Raw genomic sequence first — 23,982 nt, forward strand, 5'->3', positions numbered from 1 at the left:
GGGCTAACCGGACCTGGAGACCTTCTTCCATTGCTTCAAGGTCCAGTTTGACGCTTGTGTGCCCATTGTAGTCTGCAGCTACGCAGCCCTATACGCTGCAGGGTGTGATACACTGTGGGTTGTAACTCACTCCTTCTATAACCAACATTTTCAGTCACTTGTGCCACAGTAGGCCTTTTGTCGGTTAAGACCAGACGGGGTAGCCTTTGTTGCCCTCACACATCGATGAGCCTTGGGTGCTCAGCACCCTGTTGCCGGTTTGTTTTGTCTCTCTTTGGACGACTGTTGGTAGGTACTCACCACTACTAAACACAAGCCTTCTGTTTCGGAGATGCTCTGACCCAGTCGTGTGGCCATAATGATTTGGGCCTTGTCAAAGTCGCTCAGGTCTTTATGCCTGCCCATTTCTCCCACATCCAACACGTCGACTATGAGAACCAACTGTTCACTTCCAATCTAATATATCCCAGACCTTGACGTGCGCCGTTGTTACGAGATAATCAACATTATTCGCTTCATCTGCAAGTGGTCATAATGTTTTGGCTCATTGGTATATGTATGCATGTACACTCAGGGAGCACTTTATTAGGTAGGCCTGTACACCAGCTTGTTAAAATTATTTAATCAGCCAATCGTGTGGCAGCAACAAAATCCATAAAAGCATGTAGATGTGGTCAAGAGGTTCAGCTGTTTTTCAGACCAAATAACAGACTGGGGAATAAATGTGATCTACGTGATGTTGACCGTGGAATGATTATTTCTGCGAAACAGGGTGGTTTGAGTATCTCAGAAACTGCGGATCTCCTGGGATTTTCACACACAACAGTTCCTGCAGAGAATGGTGCGAAAAACAAAAAAACATCCAGTGACCAGTTCTGTGGGCAAAAACACGTCGTTGATGAGAGAAAAGGGCCAGATTGGTCAAAGCTGACAGGAAGGTAACAGTAAGGCAAATAAGCACACATTACAACAGTGGTATGTAGAAGAGCATATCTGAACAAACCTGTGTTTGTTCAAAAAATAGGCTACAGCAGCAGAACCAATAAGTCTAATAAATACCTAATAAAGTGCTCAATGTCTATAAAGTATATGCCAAGCTAAGCATACTTTGTAGAAGAAACAACATACACAGTTAAATGCAAAAGCATTTTTAGGACAGTGGCACATTTTTTGTTGTTCTGGCTCACATGGGATTTGACATAAAATACAAAACCCACACAGATCAAAGCTGACAGTCTAGACTTCAGCCTTAAATAATTTTTTTAATTTCAAATCAAATGTCCTGGAGTACACAGCCAAAAGAACAAAAATAGTTATGTATGCCTAAATTCATAAATAGATATGCATATTTTATTTACAAAGATATTTGCACAGAATCTTTGTAGTCACATATTTCCAGCTATGCACAAAATGCTTAAACCTCCAGCTTGGAATAAGGTAATACAATGTCGCCTAGCAACCCGAGTTATCCTCAAGCTGTCATTCACTTGTGGCATTGCTGTGCTGGCAGTGCAGTCAGACATAACAGTTATTGCTGAACCGATTCAACCCATAATATCATTTTTCATCATTTCTCATCACTGCTGTTCCCCTCGCATTGCGGCACCTTTCTGTGCAACTCCCAGGCCTAACAAGGAGGCAGGTGGAGCATCTCAAAAAACGCTAGATTTCGAGAAAACTCAGGCCTCGACCGGTTTTATCAGTGCAAGACATCCGGAGACGTTAGGCAAAGACACATTGTCTTGTACGTACCTGTCTGCGGCAAAATATGGGGCCGGCGAACAAGTGTAGCACTGAGTCTGACACTGATCAGATAAAGAAGTGAATATTCGACACACTGACAGCAGGCACCCTGTGGTCTCATACAGATAGAGGACATCTGCCCGTGAACTGCCAGGAAAGGAGAGTTTCTCATTCCCTATCACTGTAACATCAGTCATTGACACTCGGGTGAGGTCCCTCCAGATTTTAAAGAGATGGAGCTATGTACCTGGCCTCTGCCTCAGGGTCCGCCGGCTTTATGGAGATTACTTGTGCTGGCAGGCAGCATATTTCTCATGGTCCTCCCTCTCTAAAATTCACAGGGATTCCATGAGACAAACGATTCCAGGTGCGTTATTAGGTTTGTTGCTGTGACATTCATACTGACCATTACTCGTTGCAGGTTTATGACGAGAACAGTTTAGTAATGTCAATCAAAGAAATATGGACCCCCCCCCCCCCCGAAAAAAGGACTAGAAACACGGTAACTTGCCAACCATTACAGCACTTGCTGAAACATTTGGGGAAATGTTCAGTTGTATGGATTTGGTGGTTTCCCTCGAATATCTTGGATTCAAGTTTCAGCTCATGCCGATAAGCTGTTGTACTGTATATCCTCAGCTATGGTATGAAAACAAAGGGGGACAGATTAGTCTGCATTTCAAGCCAGATTGCTGGAACCTAAAAAATCCCTAGTTTCTTTTTTTTTTTGGAGCAGCTAACCAAATATGTATTCATATGTTACTTATGGGTTAACAAGGCACTATCGAATTTATTAATGGTTGCCCGTAGGTCTCATTAGATGTATACGTTTTACTGAAATATTTAAAATGAGAATTTTCAGAATTGGAACTCTAAATTGGAACAGAAACTGCTTTCAGGCATTCTCAACAGCATTCTGGATGGTTTTCCTTAGCCAGAGAAAAAATATGCACAATGGTATGAAAACTGAAATGGAATGCCAGGGTCTTCTGATTCAGTCACAACATGCAGAGAGACTGAATGAGGCATGTTTTGAGACCATGTGTGAAGCAGGATTGCTATTACATTCAAAACGATGCTTTGCCAGTTTGTCCTCCCAAGATTAAGATATTTGCAATGAGTCATGACTAATGTAAGTGGATCGAGGCTGAAGCAACATTTGGATGGTGGAGCTCTTGGGAAGACCTGATGATTTATAGACAAGGTGTTACTGGTCCGATACTGGTCCAGTGGGTAATACCTTTGGAAAAGCAGAGATCCACTGGTGAAGGAGACATTATGGCTCTGACAAGATGTTAGAACTGCAGCCCCCTGGAAAACTGGAGCCAGTCTGTGTTGCTCTCCGGCATCCTGGTCAAATTTGTTTTACTTTAGTCATCATATATGCCACTTTAATGAAATAAATAATTCACTCTCTCTCAACCTGAACTGATGTGTAATGACCATTCTGTAATTAACGGACTGCAGTGCATCGCACACGTGGGTATAAAGAATGCTGACGGACAAGGTGACTCCCACACCCTTTCACCCCTTACCGCTTTTCTTCAACACAAAGTGCTTCTGGATTCTTGATTGAGCTACAAGGCAAATACAAAGGCAATGGATTGCAAAAGCATGCCATATTTTTGAATGTTTTGATGTCAGAAGGAAGCTGGGAACTACAACAACAACAGATGGACCTAAGAGGGATGTTTCTTTGCCGAATCGTGCGATTCTGCATAGCATATGCATAGCAGTTTTCAGTGGCTACATTGCCAGGTGACACTGGCTACATCTTTATGTACATTAACTAGAGGACAAGACAGATGTAATGCAATGGGGAAAAAGGTACGCAAGAGCAACCAGAATGTCCAAATCCTGTACGTTTCAGTGTGAACTGTATATGTTGGCATGCCTGCTTTGCAGAATGAAAGTGCTCACTCGAATCCCTCGAAGACGATCGCATTAGACATTAGGTCCACTTATGAAACCAGCACTGCTATGCACTCCTTTGTTCTTCAAAGGAAAAACAGGTGCAGTAAAGTAGCATCTACTAACATAAAAGCCAAATCCAAATATAATGAGATCTTTCAGCTCTTTCTGAAGACATGCAATGATTTTATAGAGGGAAATTATAGCTGTGCTTGTCATTTGCTATCATTGGTTTTCACTACTGTATAAGTGTATGTTTCTGGCATTTAAATGGCAAACACGAAAAATGAGGAAAAATGTAACTTAAAAGGAAAAGGAATTGCAACAGTAATAGAAATCAGTGTAACAGTAATTTGAATTGCATTTTTCAATGTAAAAATTACCTGTACTGTATGCATTTACCATCTGTGATTTACAGTAGATGCCAAATAACACAGCACACACATAAAACATTGAAGCAACACTGTGTTCGCCAAGATTTCTGTGCAGGTCGATGCAATTTAGCCTTCTTTGTTCTCTTTAAAATTGTATCGTAAAAATAATTCTTCCTTTTTGGGAACAATTCTTTATTACACTGAAAAAGGTATCATTTTTCTACTTTTGGACCACAGTGTCACAAACTGAACTGCATTTTGGCTAGGTATACAGTACACCAGAGAGGGATTATACAGAGCCACACACATTTTCCACACAATACAAGCATTGACCAAGAGTTAATCATCACACAAGAAAAAACAGAATTAGCATTTCAGTTAATGTTCGTGTGTGTGTGTGCGTGTGGGGGTGGGTGGGTGTGGGGGTGGGAGGGTGTGGGGGTGGGTGGGAGGGTGTGGGGGTGGGTGGGTGGGTGTGGAGGTGGGCGGGTGGGCGGGTGTGTGGGGGGTATTGCTAGGGGTGGTGAGGGTCTCACAGAGAGTAAAAAAAGGCTGTCGGACACTGGACATGAATTGGAGCTATGATTACTTAAATAATAAGCATTAATGGTAAAATCCCTTTTTGATAATCGCAAATGATACATTTCAAAATTGTAAAAAAAAATATACCATCACAGTACATGGCAAAATCAAGATCAAAATAAGTAGGAATTTAATTCTAAGTAAAATTCAATAAAATTCTCATTTAAGTACATTTTTTATTCCAGTCCACCTCATAAAAAGGATGACCAGCAAAGTACATTTATGTTTTTCCCACTCAGACATAAGAATAAGAAGTGACAGAGAACTAGGCTTAGGTCAGCTAGACTGACCTCAGATCAATTCGGTGAAGAGGGGGTAATCTGCAAATCCTTGGGATTTGTCTCAAGGCGCTGATCTCAGATCTGTGGGGAGGGGACAGTCAGCAGCCCCGTGGGCTTCATCTTGTTGATGCCGCCATCCAGGATGCAGACTCGCGGGTAGCTGGACTTCACCAGGTGGGCTGTGAACTGAAGAAAGGATGCCATAAAATGAACCAATCTAAGTAAAACACTTACAGGACTGGAACTTAAAGGTACAATAGGTAATTTTGGACTTCTAATGGTCAAGAGAGGAATTGCAGCAAAAAACACGCTCAAACCACAACACTGTTTATCCCACCCCATCTCTGTGAACGCGCTGACATTGAAACGCCATTGGCTGTGGCAATTATAACCAATTTTCAACCATCCATCCATCCATCCATGATATTAACCCGCTTATCCTGAACAGGGTCGCAGGGGGGCTGGAGCCTATCCCAGCATACATTGGGCGAAAGGCAGGAATACACCCTGGACAGGTCGCCAGTCCATCGCAGGGCACACACACCATTCACTCACGCAATCATACCCAGGCGGCAGTGCTACCCATCCGTGCCACCCAATCAATGAGCTTGAATTACTGTATAGCTATATGATGTTTTGGTTGAGCTGGCCCGTCAAATGCAAATTTTGAAACCCGAATTTAAGGACTATAAACACAGTCAGAGGGTGAGTCAACATTCAACATGTCAGTGAACCATTTTCAATGACAGGAAGGGATTTACAATGGTCTCGTAACAATGTTTTAACACAAAAATCTTACCTATTGTACCTTTAAAAGATAAACTACTGGACACTGGCAAAACAGGCACTGTTTACGTTAGCTGGGCCAACTCGGGCAACTCGCCCTCTAAAAATGTACAAACTGAATTCATTTTAAGCTATGGATTTCTCATGCCGGGAGCCCGAGATCTCAGTTGGTAGCAAACTGGATGTGGGGAAGCGATGATGCGTGCTGCCAGTCGATGTTCACTATGAGCCCTGCAGCACCCACATTCCTCACAGTGGAGAGATATTTATGTATCAATCAATACAGCTCATAAAGTTCTAGAGAGTGGTAGGGCCAAAAAGGACAGGTTAAACTGCTACACACAGCCATGCACACTGAACACGGTTCTGATATCACCCTTAGTTACTGTAATTGTCTTTATGTGCTCCAACAGAGCTCCTGACAATAAAAGGCACCTGACCGAAAATGAAAACGGATATTCCACAGAAAGGCTCTTACTATGATGGATGCAGCAGTACAGTAGGTTTTAGTTTTAGTAAGTCAATCATTTTCTAAATCTATCCTGCTTTTTGGAACATATTAATGAACACGTTAATAAATAAAATTAAAATTAATTTTACAAAAAGGAGGGGGGAACAAAATGGGAAAGTGCATAATTGTGGTGTCTAAGCCCTCTTACATCACCCCTCCCTCAGCGGCAGTGAATAATCGCTTTACCCATGGAAACAGAGCTGTTGGTTATCCCATGCGGAAGTGAGCAAAAGAATTACATTCCTCTGCTACCTCTGCTCAGGCTGCTGCTGCTTTAGGTCACAGGAGTAAAAAAAGCAGTAAAGAAAAATGAAGAGGAAAAACATAAAGACCCGACTAAATCAATCCGCTGATATTTTTGAGTTAGAATGCCTGATATATAACTATCACATTCCATTAAGGCATTTAGCACTCTTATACATAGGGACTGATACAGCTTATAGAACACCATGCATTTATACAGTGGGTACCTTGCTCAAAGGTACAAGAGCAAGCCTTGCATGGGAATCAAACCTGCAGGCTGTTATAAGTCTTATAAGTCCCTAAACAGTATTCTACACTGAGACCAAATATATTGCCCTCCAAAATGATATACATTCTTGATTACGATGAACAAGGGCTATAAAACAAACAAAATGAGCTATCTTGAATGCGCAAAATTTCACCCCAACACAACTGCTCAGATAATTTTTTACTTAACAAGTATTATTTTGTTGCCAAAAAAAGATGTGTAACAAAATGACTCACACACCTGTTTTCAGTACTTTGTGCACCCTCTCTTTGCAATGACAAAATTGAGTAATTTTCTACTATTTTAGGAGATCATTATACATATTGGGGAATCTTTGACCATTCCTTCATACAAAGTCCTTCTAGATCCTTCAGATTAATGTGTCTGTGCTTGTGGACTGCACTCTGCAATTTAAACCACACATTTCAGACTGGGTTCAATTCTGGGGAATGAGATGCAACGGCATTGCAAAAGAAATTTGGGAAGGTTGCCACAAAGCAAGAGCTAGCAGGTTTTTGGCCAACATACTTTGGTTCATGATTCCACTGATCTTAAGAATGGCAGGACCAGCAGATTTAAAACAACCACACACCATTGAAGAATAAATGATGTTATGATGTCCTTTTCCTGCAGTCATCGCTAGGGTGAGTGGCAAAAAGCTGATCGGACCATAACACCCGGTTCCAATACATGGATATAGGAGGGGTTGAGGGTAGTGATGGTGATAAAGAGACCATTCCTTCATCCTCTGACCCTGCGACTCCCACACTGATACCATATGCATGCATCACTCAGTCACCTTCCTAATGAATACACCCTAATGGCGGCAGTCACATTCCAGAGCCGGGCCAATGTTTTCATTGCGACGTCGCAATAGGATCTGCCTGCTGAAAGGCGATGTCTCCCATATCCTTCCTGTGATTTTAAGGAGGTTGTGCTGTGAGCTACTTGCTTTCCGAACTTAAACAATCAGGAAAAAAGATTACAGGGGGATACCTCTCTATGCTGGACATTCAAGATAACTTTCAAATATCTTCAGGAGAATTTCAAGACACTATTTCAAGTCAAGGCTGGAGGAGTTCCAAGAAGTCTTAAAATATGCCCAAGAAGGTTTATATGAGCAAACGCAAGATCAGATCAGAAGAAACAAAGGCACATTCAGACTACGAGATGATGCTAAACATTCTTATCAAGATAAACCTGGCCGAGAATAGCTTTCTTCTTATTTTTACAATTCGCCTAATTATGTCCATGAAAGTTATCATGTAGGTGGCCTTGGCAGATGCCGGCTATTCAGATCTCATATTACTTTTCCAACTTGTTTTTTCTGAAGGATATATGCAGGAAACTTAGACACTGCGGCTTGAGGGAGCATGTGAAGGCTTGTTGGACGGACTTCCACGTCAAAACTAAGAACAATGTCTCCAAACTTTGACAACGCAATCATTAAAAGAACACCCGATATCACAGACTATTAAACACACAAGCACTGTACCACACAATATCAAATCAACAAAATCTCAAATGCAAGAAGAGAAAGCTGGAAAAAACAGCCTTATGTTTCTGCTATTAGCTGCATTGTGTTCAGGCTCAATTCTACCAGTTAAAATGAAAAATGTAACATTTGAAGGGGTCCCCAACCCAGGTCCTGGAGAGCCACTTATCTTCATTGTTACTCATCACTGTTGTTAAGTCAATTTCAACTAATTACTGATTACTGCTAATTGATTACTGTTAATGCAACTCCATCTCTTGGGTATGAATTGGTTGGAATTTCAACATGGTCCTTATTTTAGTGGTTTGATTGAAATTGCGCTATAAGACCTCGTCTGGTCTTCAACCTTCCCAAATACTCACACGTCACCCCCTGCTTACTTCCCTCCACTGGCTGCCTGTCATGGCTCGCATCAAATTCAAAACATTGGTGCTAGCCTTCCAAGCAGTTAAGGGGTCTTCCCCAGCTTACCTACAAAAAATCATCAGACCCTACACCCCTGCCAGACCTCTTCGTTCAGCCTCCACAGGCTGCTTGGCACCTGCCCCTCTCCGAACCTCCACCTCACGCTCACGACTACTGTCTGTTCTGGCTCCACGGTGGTGGAATGAACTCCCCGTTGAGGTCAGAACTGTACAATCTCTCCCCACCTTCAAGCGCAAACTGAAGACGCACCTCTTCAAGCAGCACCTCTCCCCATCCCTCCCTACCTCCCTGTGATCCTTAATTGTTGTCTTTGTGATTTACGTAGTGTTTCGGTATTTTTAGTTGGCTAGGTAAGCAGTATTTGGATAGTTAAGTTTGGTCACTTTTGCTTTGTTTGTTTATTTATTGTTAAAAAAAAAAAAAAAGGCCCTGGTCCTTATCTTTGTTGTACGGGTAGCAATTGAAATTTCAGCGCACTTAGCCCTGGTTATGGGTATGCACTTTGTTGTACGTCGCTTTGGATAAGAGCGTCTGCCAAATGCCAATAATGTAATGTAATAAGGCACATCCCCATTGAATGCTCCAGTCAAAGGCATTCTAAACAAACAAAAGGCAGTGGATTCTTGGGACAACCGCGTTTTGTTGATTATATAAGGTTTTTTGTTGCAATTTTAACCTGTGGTGCAGCTCCACTCAGACACAGAGAGAAACTCAGCCTTCACACTGCATGGACAATGTACACCCTGCAGTGCAAACACAAGAAAGTAGAAGAAAAAACTTTTGCTGACAGGCCTTGGCTGTGGATTCACAGAAAAGGAGTGTGATTAAAATGAGATGTACATTATGTTTCAGACAAAATGGCCCAGGGTATTCAGTAACCTTTCAAACTTATTAAAGCAAGAAACGTTGGCGGCTTATTTAGCTGACCATCTATAATAGGGTCATAGTCAATCACGATGAATGACATTTCCCAGCAGCAAAATAATAATATTTAATACGGGGAGAAATGGAACTCTAATTTTAAAGGCATGTGAACAAACAATACTGCAGAAATAACCTGGGTCAATTTAACACTGATTTAATATATTTTAGTTACATAACCATGGACACAACAAAATAAATAACCTGTTTTCAGCTGAGGCCAGGGTTACAAATGTGCTCACAAAATCATGTAATGAAACCGCAATCATATTTAATGAGGCAGAACCGTGAAGACTTCATTGGGTGGTACTTGCTGGTTAAAATGATTTTCCAGCATCTGTGGGCTGCCTTTTTTGACAATCATGCCGAATACTGACATTGAGGAAGGAATCGGAAATCTCAAACACATCCCAACCGCCTGATCTCAGTCAGAAGAAAAACAAGGCAGCCACGCAGTCCCAGTGATTCTGTAAAACAAAGAACCATCTGAAAAAGACGCCTACCACAGTATACTCTGGGCTGTCTTTTTCACCAAAGGAAATCCAGCAATGTGGGTTGTGTAAACATTCATAACTAATGCATAAGTGTGCACAATCTTGCAGTGCTTCTTCAAACAGAATTTCACACACACATACCTATTTCCTCTTGTCCAGCCACTTCAATTTGCGCTTCCTCATTACTGGGTTTGACAGCCCGGCAACGAGGCTAAGAGGCTGCACTTTAAACTTGGTGCCGTTTGGAGTACCTCACAAGCAAAGCATTTCAAACATATGCAATATTCAAGCAGAAATGTTACACATCTCTTGTTTAGTCAGTAGGGATTGCTTTTTTAATATTTCATGAAGATATCGACTAACGTGGGCACAGACTAAGCCCGAAATGTCAAAATGAGAAAGGGCGTTCCGTCTGGCGTGGGGAATCAAATTCATTTAGGAAGAAAAGGGCAGCTTGTTTGCCAAATGGAGACCCGCCTAAGCTAGGAGGCTTTGAAGTGTTTAGAGAGCGTGTTCAAGGGAATGCTCACTTAAAAGGTTCAGATGAAACGAGGCCTGAGCCATAGTCCCTACTTGGGCATAACACCAGACACACATCTCCTCCGAAGACTGAAGAAAGTGGCAGAACAGAGGTACATGAAAGGTGGAAGACAGCATAAGAACACAGGTATAATGCTTGTGCAGAGCGCCGCTCTGGTGGTCAGAATGGTACTGCGTGTTTGGCAGCCGGACTGTGAGGACAGAACAGTGGACTCATCAGGCCAGCAGTAGGTGGCATCACCAGCACAACGTGGGGATCGTGTGTCCACTTACAGGGCCATGGGAAGTCTGTTCTCAAAACCTGCTTCAAAGCAGTGCCAGGGATGTGCCAATTGAGCAGGAAAAAAAAAAAAAAAAAAAAAAAAAAAAACACCAACTGCCACCCTCTAACCTAGAGCCAGGGAGGAGGAAAGGCACCAACGGCTAACAGTCCAGATGGCGAATAGCAGGCATCTCTTCAAATCAACACCTACAGCTTCATTTACCCAGCAAGCAAAGCAAAAACTCATCAAGCCCAGAAAAACACTCATTACAAATCTCACGAAGACACTGCTGGCCAGTTCTGCACATTATAATAGCAATTCTGCACTAGTAAATGACTTTGAGTCCTGGCTCTGCCCTCAAAGGATCGCAGCTGAATGCATTTCTATTCATATTCTTTATTTTTTAAATGTTCAGAGAAAGTGGTCTTGCAGTTGAAAAGGCCAGCCCCGCTGTATAAATAATATTTGATTCTGTGGAGCAGAGGAAATAGTCAGAGTGAGCTTTGCTCCTCCAGTGGAGGTCCACACCCACTCAGACAGCACAACCAAGCTTTGGTTTGCCCTGCTGTGAACTGGCAGGAGAATATGATGTGTCTGTCTGTCTCAACGGCACGAACTGCAACTGTGTGTCTGTGTGTGTTCAGAAACAAAAACACTACATATAACCAATACGATTACCAAGTATCACGGTCTACACTCAGAGAGCACTTTAGTAGGCATTTTACACAGCTGAACATCTTGACCATGTCTGCAAGCTTTTATGCAACTAAGCAGCAACTAAGCTGCCACATGATTGGCTGATTAGATATTTGCATTAACAAGCTGGTGTAGAGCCCTACCTAATAAAGTTGTCACTGAGTGTATATGTAACAATCAGTAACACACACAAGGAGCACGGACAACAAGCATCCTGTATTTCAGCCAATTTCTGCGTTTGCTCAAAAGACTTTGAGCTCTGTATGTTTGACATTTCAGTGTTCCACAGCACCTTAAAGTGTGCAGATTGGCCATCTCATCAGAAGTACTCACAAGAGGACGTAGCCAAAGGCGGAACACCCATGGACAGGCGGAATACCATTTATCCAGTCTCTGGAAGTGGGTTATGAACGGGGGTGGGATTTGTTGGGAGGGAAACATTGCTAGCTCACATATTTCCTGGTATTTACACCTAGATGTTTTAAACTACATAAAACATCGCACCTTTGGTATCAGACCACACAATTTTTAGGTGAGCCAAAGTATTGGAAGAGAGAGAATTTAAGTAAATGAAAGTAAATAACACTTAATATTTGCTAGCATATCTCCTGCTTCCAATAACATCAAGCCTGTGACCCAGTGACATCACCAAACTGTTCTTATTTTGTGATGCTTTTCCAGGCTTTTACTGCAGCCTCTTTCAGTCAGTTTGTTTTGGGGTTTTTTTCCCTTTAATCTCCTCTTCAGGAGGTGAACTGCATGCTCAATTTGGTTAAGGCCTGGTGATTGACTTGGCCAGTCTAAAACCTTCCACTTTTTCTCCCTAATGAAGTCCTTTTTTGTGTTGGCAGTGTGTTTTGGGTCATTGTCTGGACACATTTCTCCGTAAACTGGCAGAGAGAATGTTTTTGTGGACTTCTGAATTCATCCTGCTGCTCCCATCATGAGTTACATCAAGGATGAGTGAGCCCACTCCAGAAGCAGCCATGCAAGCCCAAGTCTCCACCGTGTTTCACAGATGAGCTTGTATATTTTGGATCATGAGCAGATCCCTTCTTTCGCCACACGTTGGCCTTTCCATCACTTTGGACAGGTTAATCTTAGTCTCAGCAACCCAAAATTTTGTTGTGGCTCATCGGTAATTCTTTGCCAATTGTAATCTCGCCTTCCGATTCTTACTACTGATGAGCTGGTATAGCCTCTATATTCCTGCTCTCTAAGCCTTCTTCGAACGGTTGATTGAGATAACTTCACCCCTGCCCTGTGGAGATTGTTTGTGATGTCTCGGAGTGATGTTTCAGGGTTTTTCTTCACAGCTCTCACAATGTTTCTGTCATCAACTACTGTTGTCCTTGGTTGACCTTTTCGATGTCTGTTGCTCAGTGGTTTCTTTCTTCAGGACATTCCACGTTGTTGTACAAGCTATCCCCAATGCTTGAGCAATGGATTTCCCATTTTGTCTAAGCTTCAAAAGGCCTTGCTTTTCTCCCAAAGACAGCTCTTTGATCTTCTTTTTCTTTTCCTCACACAAATGCAGTCTTCACAGGGAAACCCCAATGCTAAGATAAAGTTAGATAAAAATACCAGGAAATAAAAGCTAAAATTCGGCTCTGTCATCTCACGTACATCTTTTGACCTCAATTGTCTTCAGTGTATAGGAAAAACAAAGGAATTGACCTTGCTGTTCCAATACTTTTGGAGCGGACTGTATGTCTGCTTGCTTGTTTGGTTGCAACAAGCTAGAGTACCACACATTCACGAGTACAGCAGCCTATTACACCCATTTTAAAAGTCTCCTGCTCTGCGTCCCTGGACGGTGTGCTGATTTCGGGGTGAAGCCATCTTGTGTCTCCTCAGACCATACGCTGACAGATGCAGTCAGAGCAGGCAAGCTCTTGGCTCCGCTACGCAAACTGCTATCCCCATTCCAATTCACACACACCTTGATTAGCTCTTCAGAGAGCCACCTCTTACTTCAAGTGACAGTTGGAACCCAGCCCAAGGCTACCAGCGCATGCCTGTCATACCCACTGTTTGACTAAAAGGACAACGGCGATCTCTTATGACACAGTCCACAGAATTGCTATTCACTTTTTGTGGTTCGGTTATTGGTATACGCCAGTTTAAAAGGCAATATTTCATATTCTTTCATTACTAATAGCAGAGTGATTCAACTGTATCTGGTCATACCCTCGCACAGGATTTTAAGAGATTTTTCCTCTACCTAATAATGGATATGAAGTGTGTTTAAACACATCATGTCCCTACTAAACAGTTGAATCACTTTGCTATTTCACATAAAGCCACAATATGGCATTTCTTTTTGACTAACATTAACTTTGCAAACATTCTGTCAGAAGGGACACTGATGCTACCCTGCTATCTAATGCTACCATGCTCATAATTAATCTAATTTTTACTTGAGTCAATCACTTTGAGGAGGTGCCAGGTGAATGGGGAACAAAGCACCAGGCATTGTCTTAATCAGGAATTGTCGTCCTAATTAAAACACATTTCATGGACACAGAACGTACAGTTATGAAACTTCACTTCACTTCTAACATACCAATATCCTCAAGATAATGTTCTACAGGCATACATACGGACACAGGAATGGTCTAATGTACTATTTATGCATGCACTGAACCTCAACATGCACATATACTGTATGTGTGCAGACATTTGTTTTAACTGAAAAAAATGTAAATATAAAAAAAGAACACTTTCACCCAGTGCCAGAACAGAAATCTGGTAGTGCTTTCTGGATCACGCATCTCTTTTATTTAACTGATGCATTAAAAAATGCGTCTTGGACTTCTAGTGAAAATAATGTGTCTGCAGCTTAATTGGGATGAGATACTGAAAAGCAGGCAGTAGATGTGATAACTGAAACTCCACATTGCTGATGTATTAACGAGGTAAGGGGGAAACAGGGATGAGGGGCGATGGACGCTGATAGCGGCGGAACGCTTTGAAAGTCACCTCGGCCCTGACCTCAGCGTCCGCAACGCCAACACGCATTCATATTACAGCAAATATGGATTTTTGTCTAAGAAGCACTACATATTTTATTCAACAGTAAAAATATTTTTGCTTTTGGCCTTGGCAGAACATGTAATAACGCAACTTGAACAGAAAAGAAGGACTGTAGGTCAACATAATGGGTAATCCAATTATATGAGAACCATTTACAAATGTGGCAATTAAAAACTGGTCACAGATATAGTACATACAAACTAAACATATGAAATGTGAACCATTTGTTTATTTAGCAATTTAAAGAATGCATTTATAATCAATCATATTCTATTTGACATGGCAGCAATGTTACTTTTGTGGTGTTATGTACATTATGGCTGCCAAGAGCAGCAGCTAACATTTTTTTTCACCATTTTTAATTCAAATCAATCTGAAATTATTTATGTGTGTGTCTAAGGCATTCTATAAGCCTTGAATTCTCCAATGTACTGTAGGCTGACTGACTACATCCATTTGACAACATTATTTAATGCCACGCTATTTGTGTTGAGTTCTCCCACTCTTATATTTTTGGATTTTTCTGACGGTACTGGTCACCTTCCTATAGTAAGAACAGTACGTCATATATGATCCACTGGCTACACACAAGGCTGTGGCACTATAGATAACCTGAATAATTTTTCAATAGTTATGAGACCTTTAGTCCTGTTTATACTGACACATCTGTTCTGCGGCATCTGGAAGACTAAAACAATAATTATAGGATATAAGATTCAATTTCTACACAGACGTGTTGATTGAAACGGAAGAAAGATGTTTCTCAAGAAATTTGCGGGCAAGAAACTTTTAATTTAGTATCGCTGAGGGAGGTGTTCTGTAGGCAAGCCAAAACAGCAATTAAACAGAGGCATCGCAAACACAAAAGTTTCATTCCCCACTTCCTCTGCTGCCAACCATTTCAATTGCAAAGGAATAATCAAGTCAAAGATTTATAATGTATCAGCATAGAAAGACTAGGCAATACCCCGCAGGCAGGGGATATCAATAATAAATGGCTACCCAGAGAAATTTAATGGTTTTACACTTTAAAATCTCTACTACTCCAATGGGACTTCAATTGGATTCTGCCCAATGTCTGTAATTTTGGAAAAGGTTCCTGATTTAAATGGTATCAATTACAGTTCTTGCATGGACACACTTCTTTTCCCAAAGGTCTAACCTTGTCTTACGGCAGACAAATAGGTCAACAGTAAAATAAGAACAACATGTATATCCAGCTGAATCTGGTAATTGGCTGTAAACTTACAAGACTTGAATGAAGTTGTTTAGTTTTTATTTTTCCTTCAGCAGACGGATGATGACCTAGCTCTTAAATATCACATTGACATTTAGAGATACACTTTAAAACCCTTTTCCCATTGTGCTTTAATTAAGAGCACCCGGCTGCTTGTGATTAACTGAAGGCTTAAATTGCTTAATCATAATGGACATTTAATGCTGAGGGTCCAGGGGAGTCTAAGCTGAAAATGTTCCAGCACTTCAGGTCAGATGTGTTTTCTTCATGAATTGTCTGGTAAAAGGTCACGGTGACAAAACCAGTTAGCATAGTATTTTCTTCCGAGGTTTCAGTATCATGCCAAATGAACACCCAATGCTTAATTTCCTACTCTTACTACTGCTAACTTCAACCAATCAATAAAAGAGCAACTGAAAAAACTACAGTACCTAAGATGAATCTCTTATTTTAAAATAAGTGTCTGATAGGCACAATATGTCAATAGAAATTACATTAAATTGGTCACAGTTTAACAAGTCAATAGTAGAAATATAATACTATAATATATATAAATACTCTCAAAACAGAATGATTCAGTGATCATTTGAGAACCTTTTCTTGAATTCAAAACCTGGGCACACTAAAGAAGAACACTAAGAGATGCAAGTGTAATGTTCACTGGACTATAAATAATTTATTTGGGCATTGGGAGTCTTTTTCAGACTGAACAAATGCTTGGCTTAAAAATAAAAATTCAAACCAAGGTTTGGATTCAGTGTGGCCGACACAGAGAGAAGGGGTTCCCCAATAAGCATGCCCATCTGCTTCTCTAGGCAGGCACTCTGACATTCAATAGGCTAATAATAATAATAACAATAATAGCAATAATAATCATTAAGTACTTCGGCACTGGAAGCTTTACTCTGTAGAACAGCACAGAAAGAGTCAAATGCGCTGTGAGAAAGCACAGGGATATCTCTGCAAATGTCCAAATGATTACAGAGTAAGGGAAAATGGAGCTGTAATCATACTCTGGCCCAGTCATTTGCAGTGTTTTGGTACTTGGCAGTCCCAGAGTGCCATTCGCCGTCTCCCGAGGTAAACTGGCAGCTTTAATCAAGGCCCACAGAAAAGCAGAGCGCAGGGCTGTCACACACACAGCGCAGGCTACGCGCCCAGATGCAGCAAACTCATTCAGCCACACGCTGCAAACAGGACCAGGATATCTGACAGAGACACCCCCGTCTGTGAAATGCCTTGGCACACAACGCGGTGGTATTGAGTTTAAAATGAAATCATACTGTAAACAGGTCACTCGCTGTCTAATACCAAGTCATTACAAATCGAATTTATGATATTTACACAAAAGAGTCCTACAGGTATTGTGTTGTCTGTTCAAATGTACAATGAAGAGGAATATACCGGTTTTATATATTGCACTGTATCATAAAGATGTCTTTCAGGAGGAGCTCAGAAGCACCGGTGCTTGAAGAAATGTACTGTAGAGGTCGTAGATAACACCATATACTGTAAATACTGCGTAAATGAAAAATCTAAAGCAAAATATGACATGTATGGGATTAAACAAACCACTGGAATTCTGGCAAGGGTGTGCAGTTGCACATGTCCATGCTTATATACAGAATGTATCTGTGTGTGTGTGCGTTTTCATTCGAGAGGAAGAGATGAAAAATGAGCTCACCATGCTTGCATTCTTCATGGCATGGCTGATGACCACGATGACCCTCCCTCTGTAGCTCTGCAGGGTGCTGGTGACCGCTGCCTGGATCAGCTCCCCCTCCAGGCCAGACGGGGTACTGCAGGCAATGTTGATGCTCCCCGGGACGTGACCCCGGTTGAAACTGGGAAAGGTGCGTCAAGGCCAATGGCAGCTCTGTTTATGCACACCCCAAAGTCGCACCTTTCAACCTGCCTACAGATGGTAGGTTCTTTTTTTGGTACAGAATTTATGTTAAATTGGAATTCTGATTAAATTGGTGAAACCAACATGAATAATAAAACTTTTTTTTTTGAGAATATGCACGTTACCACATGTGAATTGATCGATTACAAATCTGAAATTGTACAAAGCCAAATCAAGAAAAAAAGAAGCCTCTGTCCCAAACATGAAGACCTAGCTCACTGTATTTGAAGTAGCTACAATCATAAAAGCATTGTGCAAGTAAATTGGTACAACAAAATAAAGCTTCCATTAATAACAGCTCTGCAAGTGTAGTTTAAGAGGGCTGAAAGTGCACATTAATGCAACTCCGACTTCATATAATTCCCACATGAAGCTGACAGAGAAGACAAAAGTAAGTCTATAGCTCAACCTTCATGGGGAAAAAAGAGAAGCTTATCATCCAGATTTGGAGTTTCAACACCACGATGAATCTCACCTTCCAGCTGCATTGGCTTAAATTTACATTAAAATACATTCCAGCCTGTCTTTAACCAGCCAGGCTGTTATGTCCCCCATAAAACAGACAGATCACTGGCACGTCCCTGAGGCCTGGGCGTAGGGCCCTTGCAAATTCACATCGCAAAAACAACAGGAGGACTCAGCTTGAATAGCTGGAACAGCCAAATGGTAACACAGAAGTGAACAACCTTTCCAATAAAAAAAAAAAGTCAATATTAAAAGCAAAACTTCATTATGAACATTTCGTTTAACATTGGGAAATGAGGTGAACAAAGCAGCATTATACCTTCAGAGTCATCTTCTGTTTACTGAACTCTAAAATCGCACCATTTAGTGAGAAAATCAAGCGCTTAGCGCCCTTACAGTAAATGTGGATTGACAGAATTTATGACTAACATTCATCTCGCCCACGTACACTGTTATATAATTTAATGATAGCGCTTGGCATATAGCGGAATGACAGACCCAGTGAAAACAGAGGCCCCCTGACGGATATGAGGGTAGACAATACTTTCAGCCAGAACAGTCAATCTGAGCTCAACTTAGCTGCTGAAAATGATGTGGGTGTGAAGAAATGGGTAACAAGCCCTTTCTCTGAGAATGGTGAGGGGAAACCATTACCGCCAACAACCAGCAACATAATGAGGGAAGAATCCCAGAGAGAAGGTGCTAAAATATCACCGCCCAGTAGCACCGCATCGAGCTGAGCCAAGTGAAATATGTACACAGAGACTCGTATAACCAAATAATCATTCCCTGTAACTGCCTTTCAGACTTAGTCCCTGTGCTAATCTGGGAAATGCATCATTACTGCCACCACCGATTTAACTGCCGTATCTTTCAAAATGAAATATTCTGAGCTCTTCATCTCCGATAATTTAGTTTGGATTACAGCATTTCAGCCATGGGTACATTTCAGTCGATTTTAATTTTTGTAACCTTCTTTGAACTCCTTTGCGTCTTTTTCAACACAGCAGGTCACACTGTGCTACAGGAGAGCCAGAACTGAGAGGCAAACATTTGATGAAAGCATTTAACCCATGAGCTCTAGCTGACTCCAGGGTCAATGTCACAGACTCAAATGTCCAGTCGAAGCCATGGGGCTCAGTATTCTGCTTGGAGCGAGCACATACACATAGACCAACTCACTCATGACCTCATAATTCATGTAATTCCTTGATAACGATTATAATTACACAGAAATATGTTTGTAGAGTCTGTTTCAGTTAGGCTTTACTGTGTTGACTCCCTTTCATGCAATAAGAGCTTATCTGCAAGACAGAACAATGCTTCAGCAGTAGCAACTGCCGACTGTAGCAACAAAACTTGGTTCATATATAATTAAAATGGCTGCCCATGGACATTTATATACCAGTATATTATGCTGTTGGTTGCGCTCAACCTACTTATCTTACATTAGTATTCCACACCTGTATCGTCTTATGCTTTTCAATCCCCTCCGACTCACAGACAGTCTGAATGAGACAGAATAAATATATAATAAGAAATATTCCTGTGGAGCCAGATTTAAAAATCACCCTTAACAAGATTTTGGAGAGACTTGAGGTTTCGAAGAAGTATTTGCTCTGGGAGGCCTGGTAAGAGGCAAATGCTCTAAGCTTCAGAGTCACCCATTTCCCTGAAGAGCTTGTTGAGGAGGATTCAGTCCAGAAGTCTGGCCTTCACGAGGCCCCTTTGCTAATCCAAGGTGATTAACAAAGCCGTAGCTCTCTTTAAACAATTAACATTCCCTTAAAAGAACTCTTTGTTTTCAAACTAAAGCACGCTTTACTTAAACACTCAAGTACACAGGCGTGTACGCACGTGCTCACAAACGCACATGCATATGAACTCTTACCAGCAAAAAAAAAAAGGCTGTTGACTGCACATGACTGCACATGAAGTATTTAAGTTCGGCCTGTCTCTGTGGTGAGCCCAGGTGGATTTAGCGGCTATAGAATTTGGCAACTTTTTAAAAAAATTTTATTGTGGAGCTTTTCAAGCGCATCCACGAGAGAGCTCGCTTAGGTCTGTGTGGCCCACCTTTCAGTTGAGCTGGAATTAATCAGAAGCCAGCCATACCGCTGAGCACAGATTACACATCCCTACAGGGTGTCGCTCCTTTTCATACCTTAAAAAGAGAAAAAAATGGACTGTTGCTGTGAATAGAGGGTTGGGTTTTAATCAAATATGCCCTACTTGCACAGTCGTACGCATTTGCTCAGAAGGCACTCTTTTTCTAGGCAGCTATAATAGCCACCCTTTCAGTTGTGACCCTTTGAACCCTCGAGCCGCTGATGAAATGCAGTTCAGAAGGCTCTGACATGTGTCAATCTGTCCAACAATGAGCGCTTTGGGGAGGAAAAAACTTTTTCAACTTATCTACCTTTCACCACGCAAGACTGTAGTCATAGTCCACTACTTCAAACACAACACTTGGAAAGATCTCTTCTTTTGCTGTCAGTAACAGCAGTAATTAAGATGCAATAAACAACATAACTACCAGAGCTATGAGTTGCATAAGCTTCCCATTTAGTTCCTGCAACGGGTCACGTCAGTCAAGATTCAACATTTCAGAGCAAATGCAACAGCCAAAAAGCACTGCTCAAGTGCAGAAGTTTTGTGGGAATAATAAAAACAGGAAGACTTAACCGCTGTGTTGAATGAATTGCCTTCAGGCTATGAAGACATTGGCTTTAATAACCGTACATCCTCGCTCTCCCAGATGCCAAGGCTCGTAAGACAGGGCATGTATCTGAACCTTTGAGAATGTGTGCACATCAACTGGTGGGCGATATACCAGACCGGACTACCACAGTCCTCGCAGACTGGCCTGGAGGCTTCTTCAGTCCACGGTTGGTTTTGAGCACGGTTCCATTTTCTAGCACACAAGGGGCAGTTAATGGTGCAAGGAAAGGCCTGACACAACCCAGGGACGTCATGCATTTGGGGAAATACCCCTCACCACACAAGCTGGAGACTGTTGGCTATGCCTAGAGCCACTCCCCAAGGATGAGAACCTAAAATTCCTATGCAATCGTTCAATAATTGGACAGTGTTTACAGACCACAATATACACCTCCCACAGTACACCATGGAGATGACAACCAAATTATTCCAAATAGCAGTCCAAATTAAGACTGCAAAATGAATATTTTTTTATAATTTCTTAAATGATAAATTCCAACAGCTTAATAGGCCATAATGAAGCAGAGCCGGTCCATTTGTCTTCGCTGTAACTCAATTAGTTTTGAGTACATAATGAACAATAAATTAAAATACTAATTCAAAGACACCCCATACATCAATATGAATTAATTTTGTTTTACCTTTATTATAGTCTAAAATTATCAATGAACATTTTAATATATGAATATATTACAAGGATAATTCTCACCACTTTTTATTTACTTGAATTGTTTGAAAACCTTCAGTAAAAGAGATAATGTAAAGCCGTAAATGTTCATCTAGCAACAGACCTCCACCAACATTTTCTGAACAGCATACATACTGTAAAAACCCAACATCTCTTCAACACATAAGTGAGAAATGTTAGCACATACTAATAATAACTATAATGAGTAGATGAACATAAATTGAGGCTCCCCAGTGTCTCTTTGACTGTACACAACTTTTAAACTTAACTTTTTTTGAAACCGTTTTGAAATAGGTTGAACTGCCCCTAGCGAAATACTATAATACCAAAAGAATAATTATGAGCAGTTCTCGTACCATGCAGAGACTGTGCCAATTAATCCACAAAGCTGCTGTTGTGCTTTTCAAGCAAATGTTTGTATTTATATTCCAAGTAAATGACCTTCACATAAAAAGTCAGTGTTGCTGCATTTAATGGAAAATGTCAAAGCAGCTGGGAAGACCTTCTGATAAATGTTTTTTTCCAGCACACAGGCATTTCTAACAGGTATGATATTTGTGTAAACAAGAACATTTTCAAATGCAATTGCTTTGTGCTCCCAATATAGTGCTTACCTGTAACTTGCTGGTGTGGAAACAATGCAGTCTTTCAGCGGGTCAATCAACCAACCATCATCAAAAAAACAATAAACCAGTTAACCAATCAATTGACAAATCAGCCAACTGATTGACCAACCACCCAGAGGCAGGGATGAGGAGCATTCCCATGTGGGCTACTCTGCAGGAATAAAAGGATACTCCTCACTGCTGCGGATGTCCAGGGCCAGGATCTTGGGTTTGCTGGACTTGGTCCTCTTGGTGGGGGTTTTGAAATGGCTGGGGCCAGATAGCTCACACAGGTCAATGAGGTCCTCCACAGAGATTCGGGGGGATACCTCCTCCTTCAGATCGCTCAGCTTGAGGGGCTCCCGGGACTGTGAGAGGGGGATAAAGGTTTGTTTCATACAGTGGAGACATGACATTACAGAGGTCCTTCTTCCATACCTCACGGTGGTTACAGGTATTCAGGACTCATGAATCTCCCATGGTGAGCAGAGCTACAGTGCAATCAATAGTGGGGTTTGCATCCAACCGCTTTCATGCTAATTTGCATAAGTAAACCTGAGTGGAAACAGCTGACATTTGAAAAACAGCAAAATATTGCAACAAAGTGTTTATGCTTGGTCAAGGTGGAAAAGTAGGCTTATCAATAAAGAGACAATTTTTAGAAAAATTATGACGTGACGGGGATGAAGGTTGCATGCTTCTTCTCCAGAAAGGCCAGATAAGGGCAGGTGGCACTCTTTTGATTACAATGTCCCTTTGCATTCTCTTCAAAATATTCATTAGCATTTTCTTTGCTGACTTTTCACAAATTTCTACTTGCAAAACATTTGGATGGAAACTTAACTAATGTCTGACAGAAAATCTCACAAAAATGAAAAAATCAATATTTGTCTTGAACCCGAAAAGAGTACAAAACTAGGCTAGATGAGTGCATGGTGGTCTGCTGGGAGTACGTGATGAGTTGCAGGTGGCTTCACAAAGCCCTCATTAATTACCGGATCTAACCTCGACATTAGCACTGGTGGTCATTTACTGTATAATTAGCTTGAGGATTAGACCCTTGATTTAATGCAGTCTTGACCCAATGCGTTTTATCTCATCACTAAAGCGTCCTGTGTTTTAGATTAAGGAATCGATCACCAAAGAGCTGCAGTATGGAGGCAGAGAGGAGAGAAGTGCCCTCATTTTCACCCCGACTCTGATCAATCCGGGAGACTTGCATGCCCAACTGTTCTCCAAAATACCACCAGGATTTATCTCACACATTTTAAACACTCAGGGAATATTTAATTGTGCAACTGATTTGAATCACCTGAAGCAGAATACAAAAGTATGCAAAATGTGCAGATAGTGATGCTTAAATGCAGTAATATGTGGTCCTTGGTGTCATCATTAAAATTCCCAGATGTGCTTATAAATTCCCACAAAAGGTCTCTCTACTAGCCACTTAATCACCCCCCTTGTATAACTGGCAACACAATCCTCTCTATGGCCTAGCCAATTTGACCCCCTAAGTCATCACGGCAAATGAGAGTAGTGTTCTCAGCCAGCAAACCAGGTTAAATATAGGTTAAACAGAAAATATAGGCCCAAGTAATCATTACAGTTTATGTGAACTGTATAATTCCACAGCATGGTGGGATGTAATGTCATGAGCAAACAAGACCAGTCAGAAGCAAAGACAATCTATATTAGTGCTACTCAACTCCACGTCCTGCGGGCTGCAGTGTATTTTCACCTACCATGCACTACACCACCTGATTTCGCTAATTATTTAACCTGCCTGGTTC

The 23,982-nt window shown here is 41.4% G+C and overlaps 1 protein-coding gene across 1 annotated transcript in view; it reads right to left on the reverse strand.

The window, feature by feature from the left end:
* Window positions 1-4,772: 4,772 nt before the first annotated feature.
* The window catches only part of tbck (TBC1 domain containing kinase), a 55,905-nt gene continuing 36,695 nt past the window's right edge, over window positions 4,773-23,982 (reverse strand). Inside the window, exons 24-26 of the mRNA XM_061244827.1 lie at window positions 22,385-22,560; window positions 17,492-17,651; window positions 4,773-5,077 (exon numbers count right to left, since the gene is read on the reverse strand). Coding sequence (XP_061100811.1) covers window positions 4,967-5,077; window positions 17,492-17,651; window positions 22,385-22,560 — 447 coding nt within the window. The 3' untranslated portion in view covers window positions 4,773-4,966. The remainder of the gene's footprint in view (window positions 5,078-17,491; window positions 17,652-22,384; window positions 22,561-23,982) is intronic.

The sequence above is a fragment of the Conger conger genome, chromosome 6 (genome assembly GCF_963514075.1).
Source record: "Conger conger chromosome 6, fConCon1.1, whole genome shotgun sequence".
Taxonomy (NCBI): domain Eukaryota; kingdom Metazoa; phylum Chordata; class Actinopteri; order Anguilliformes; family Congridae; genus Conger; species Conger conger.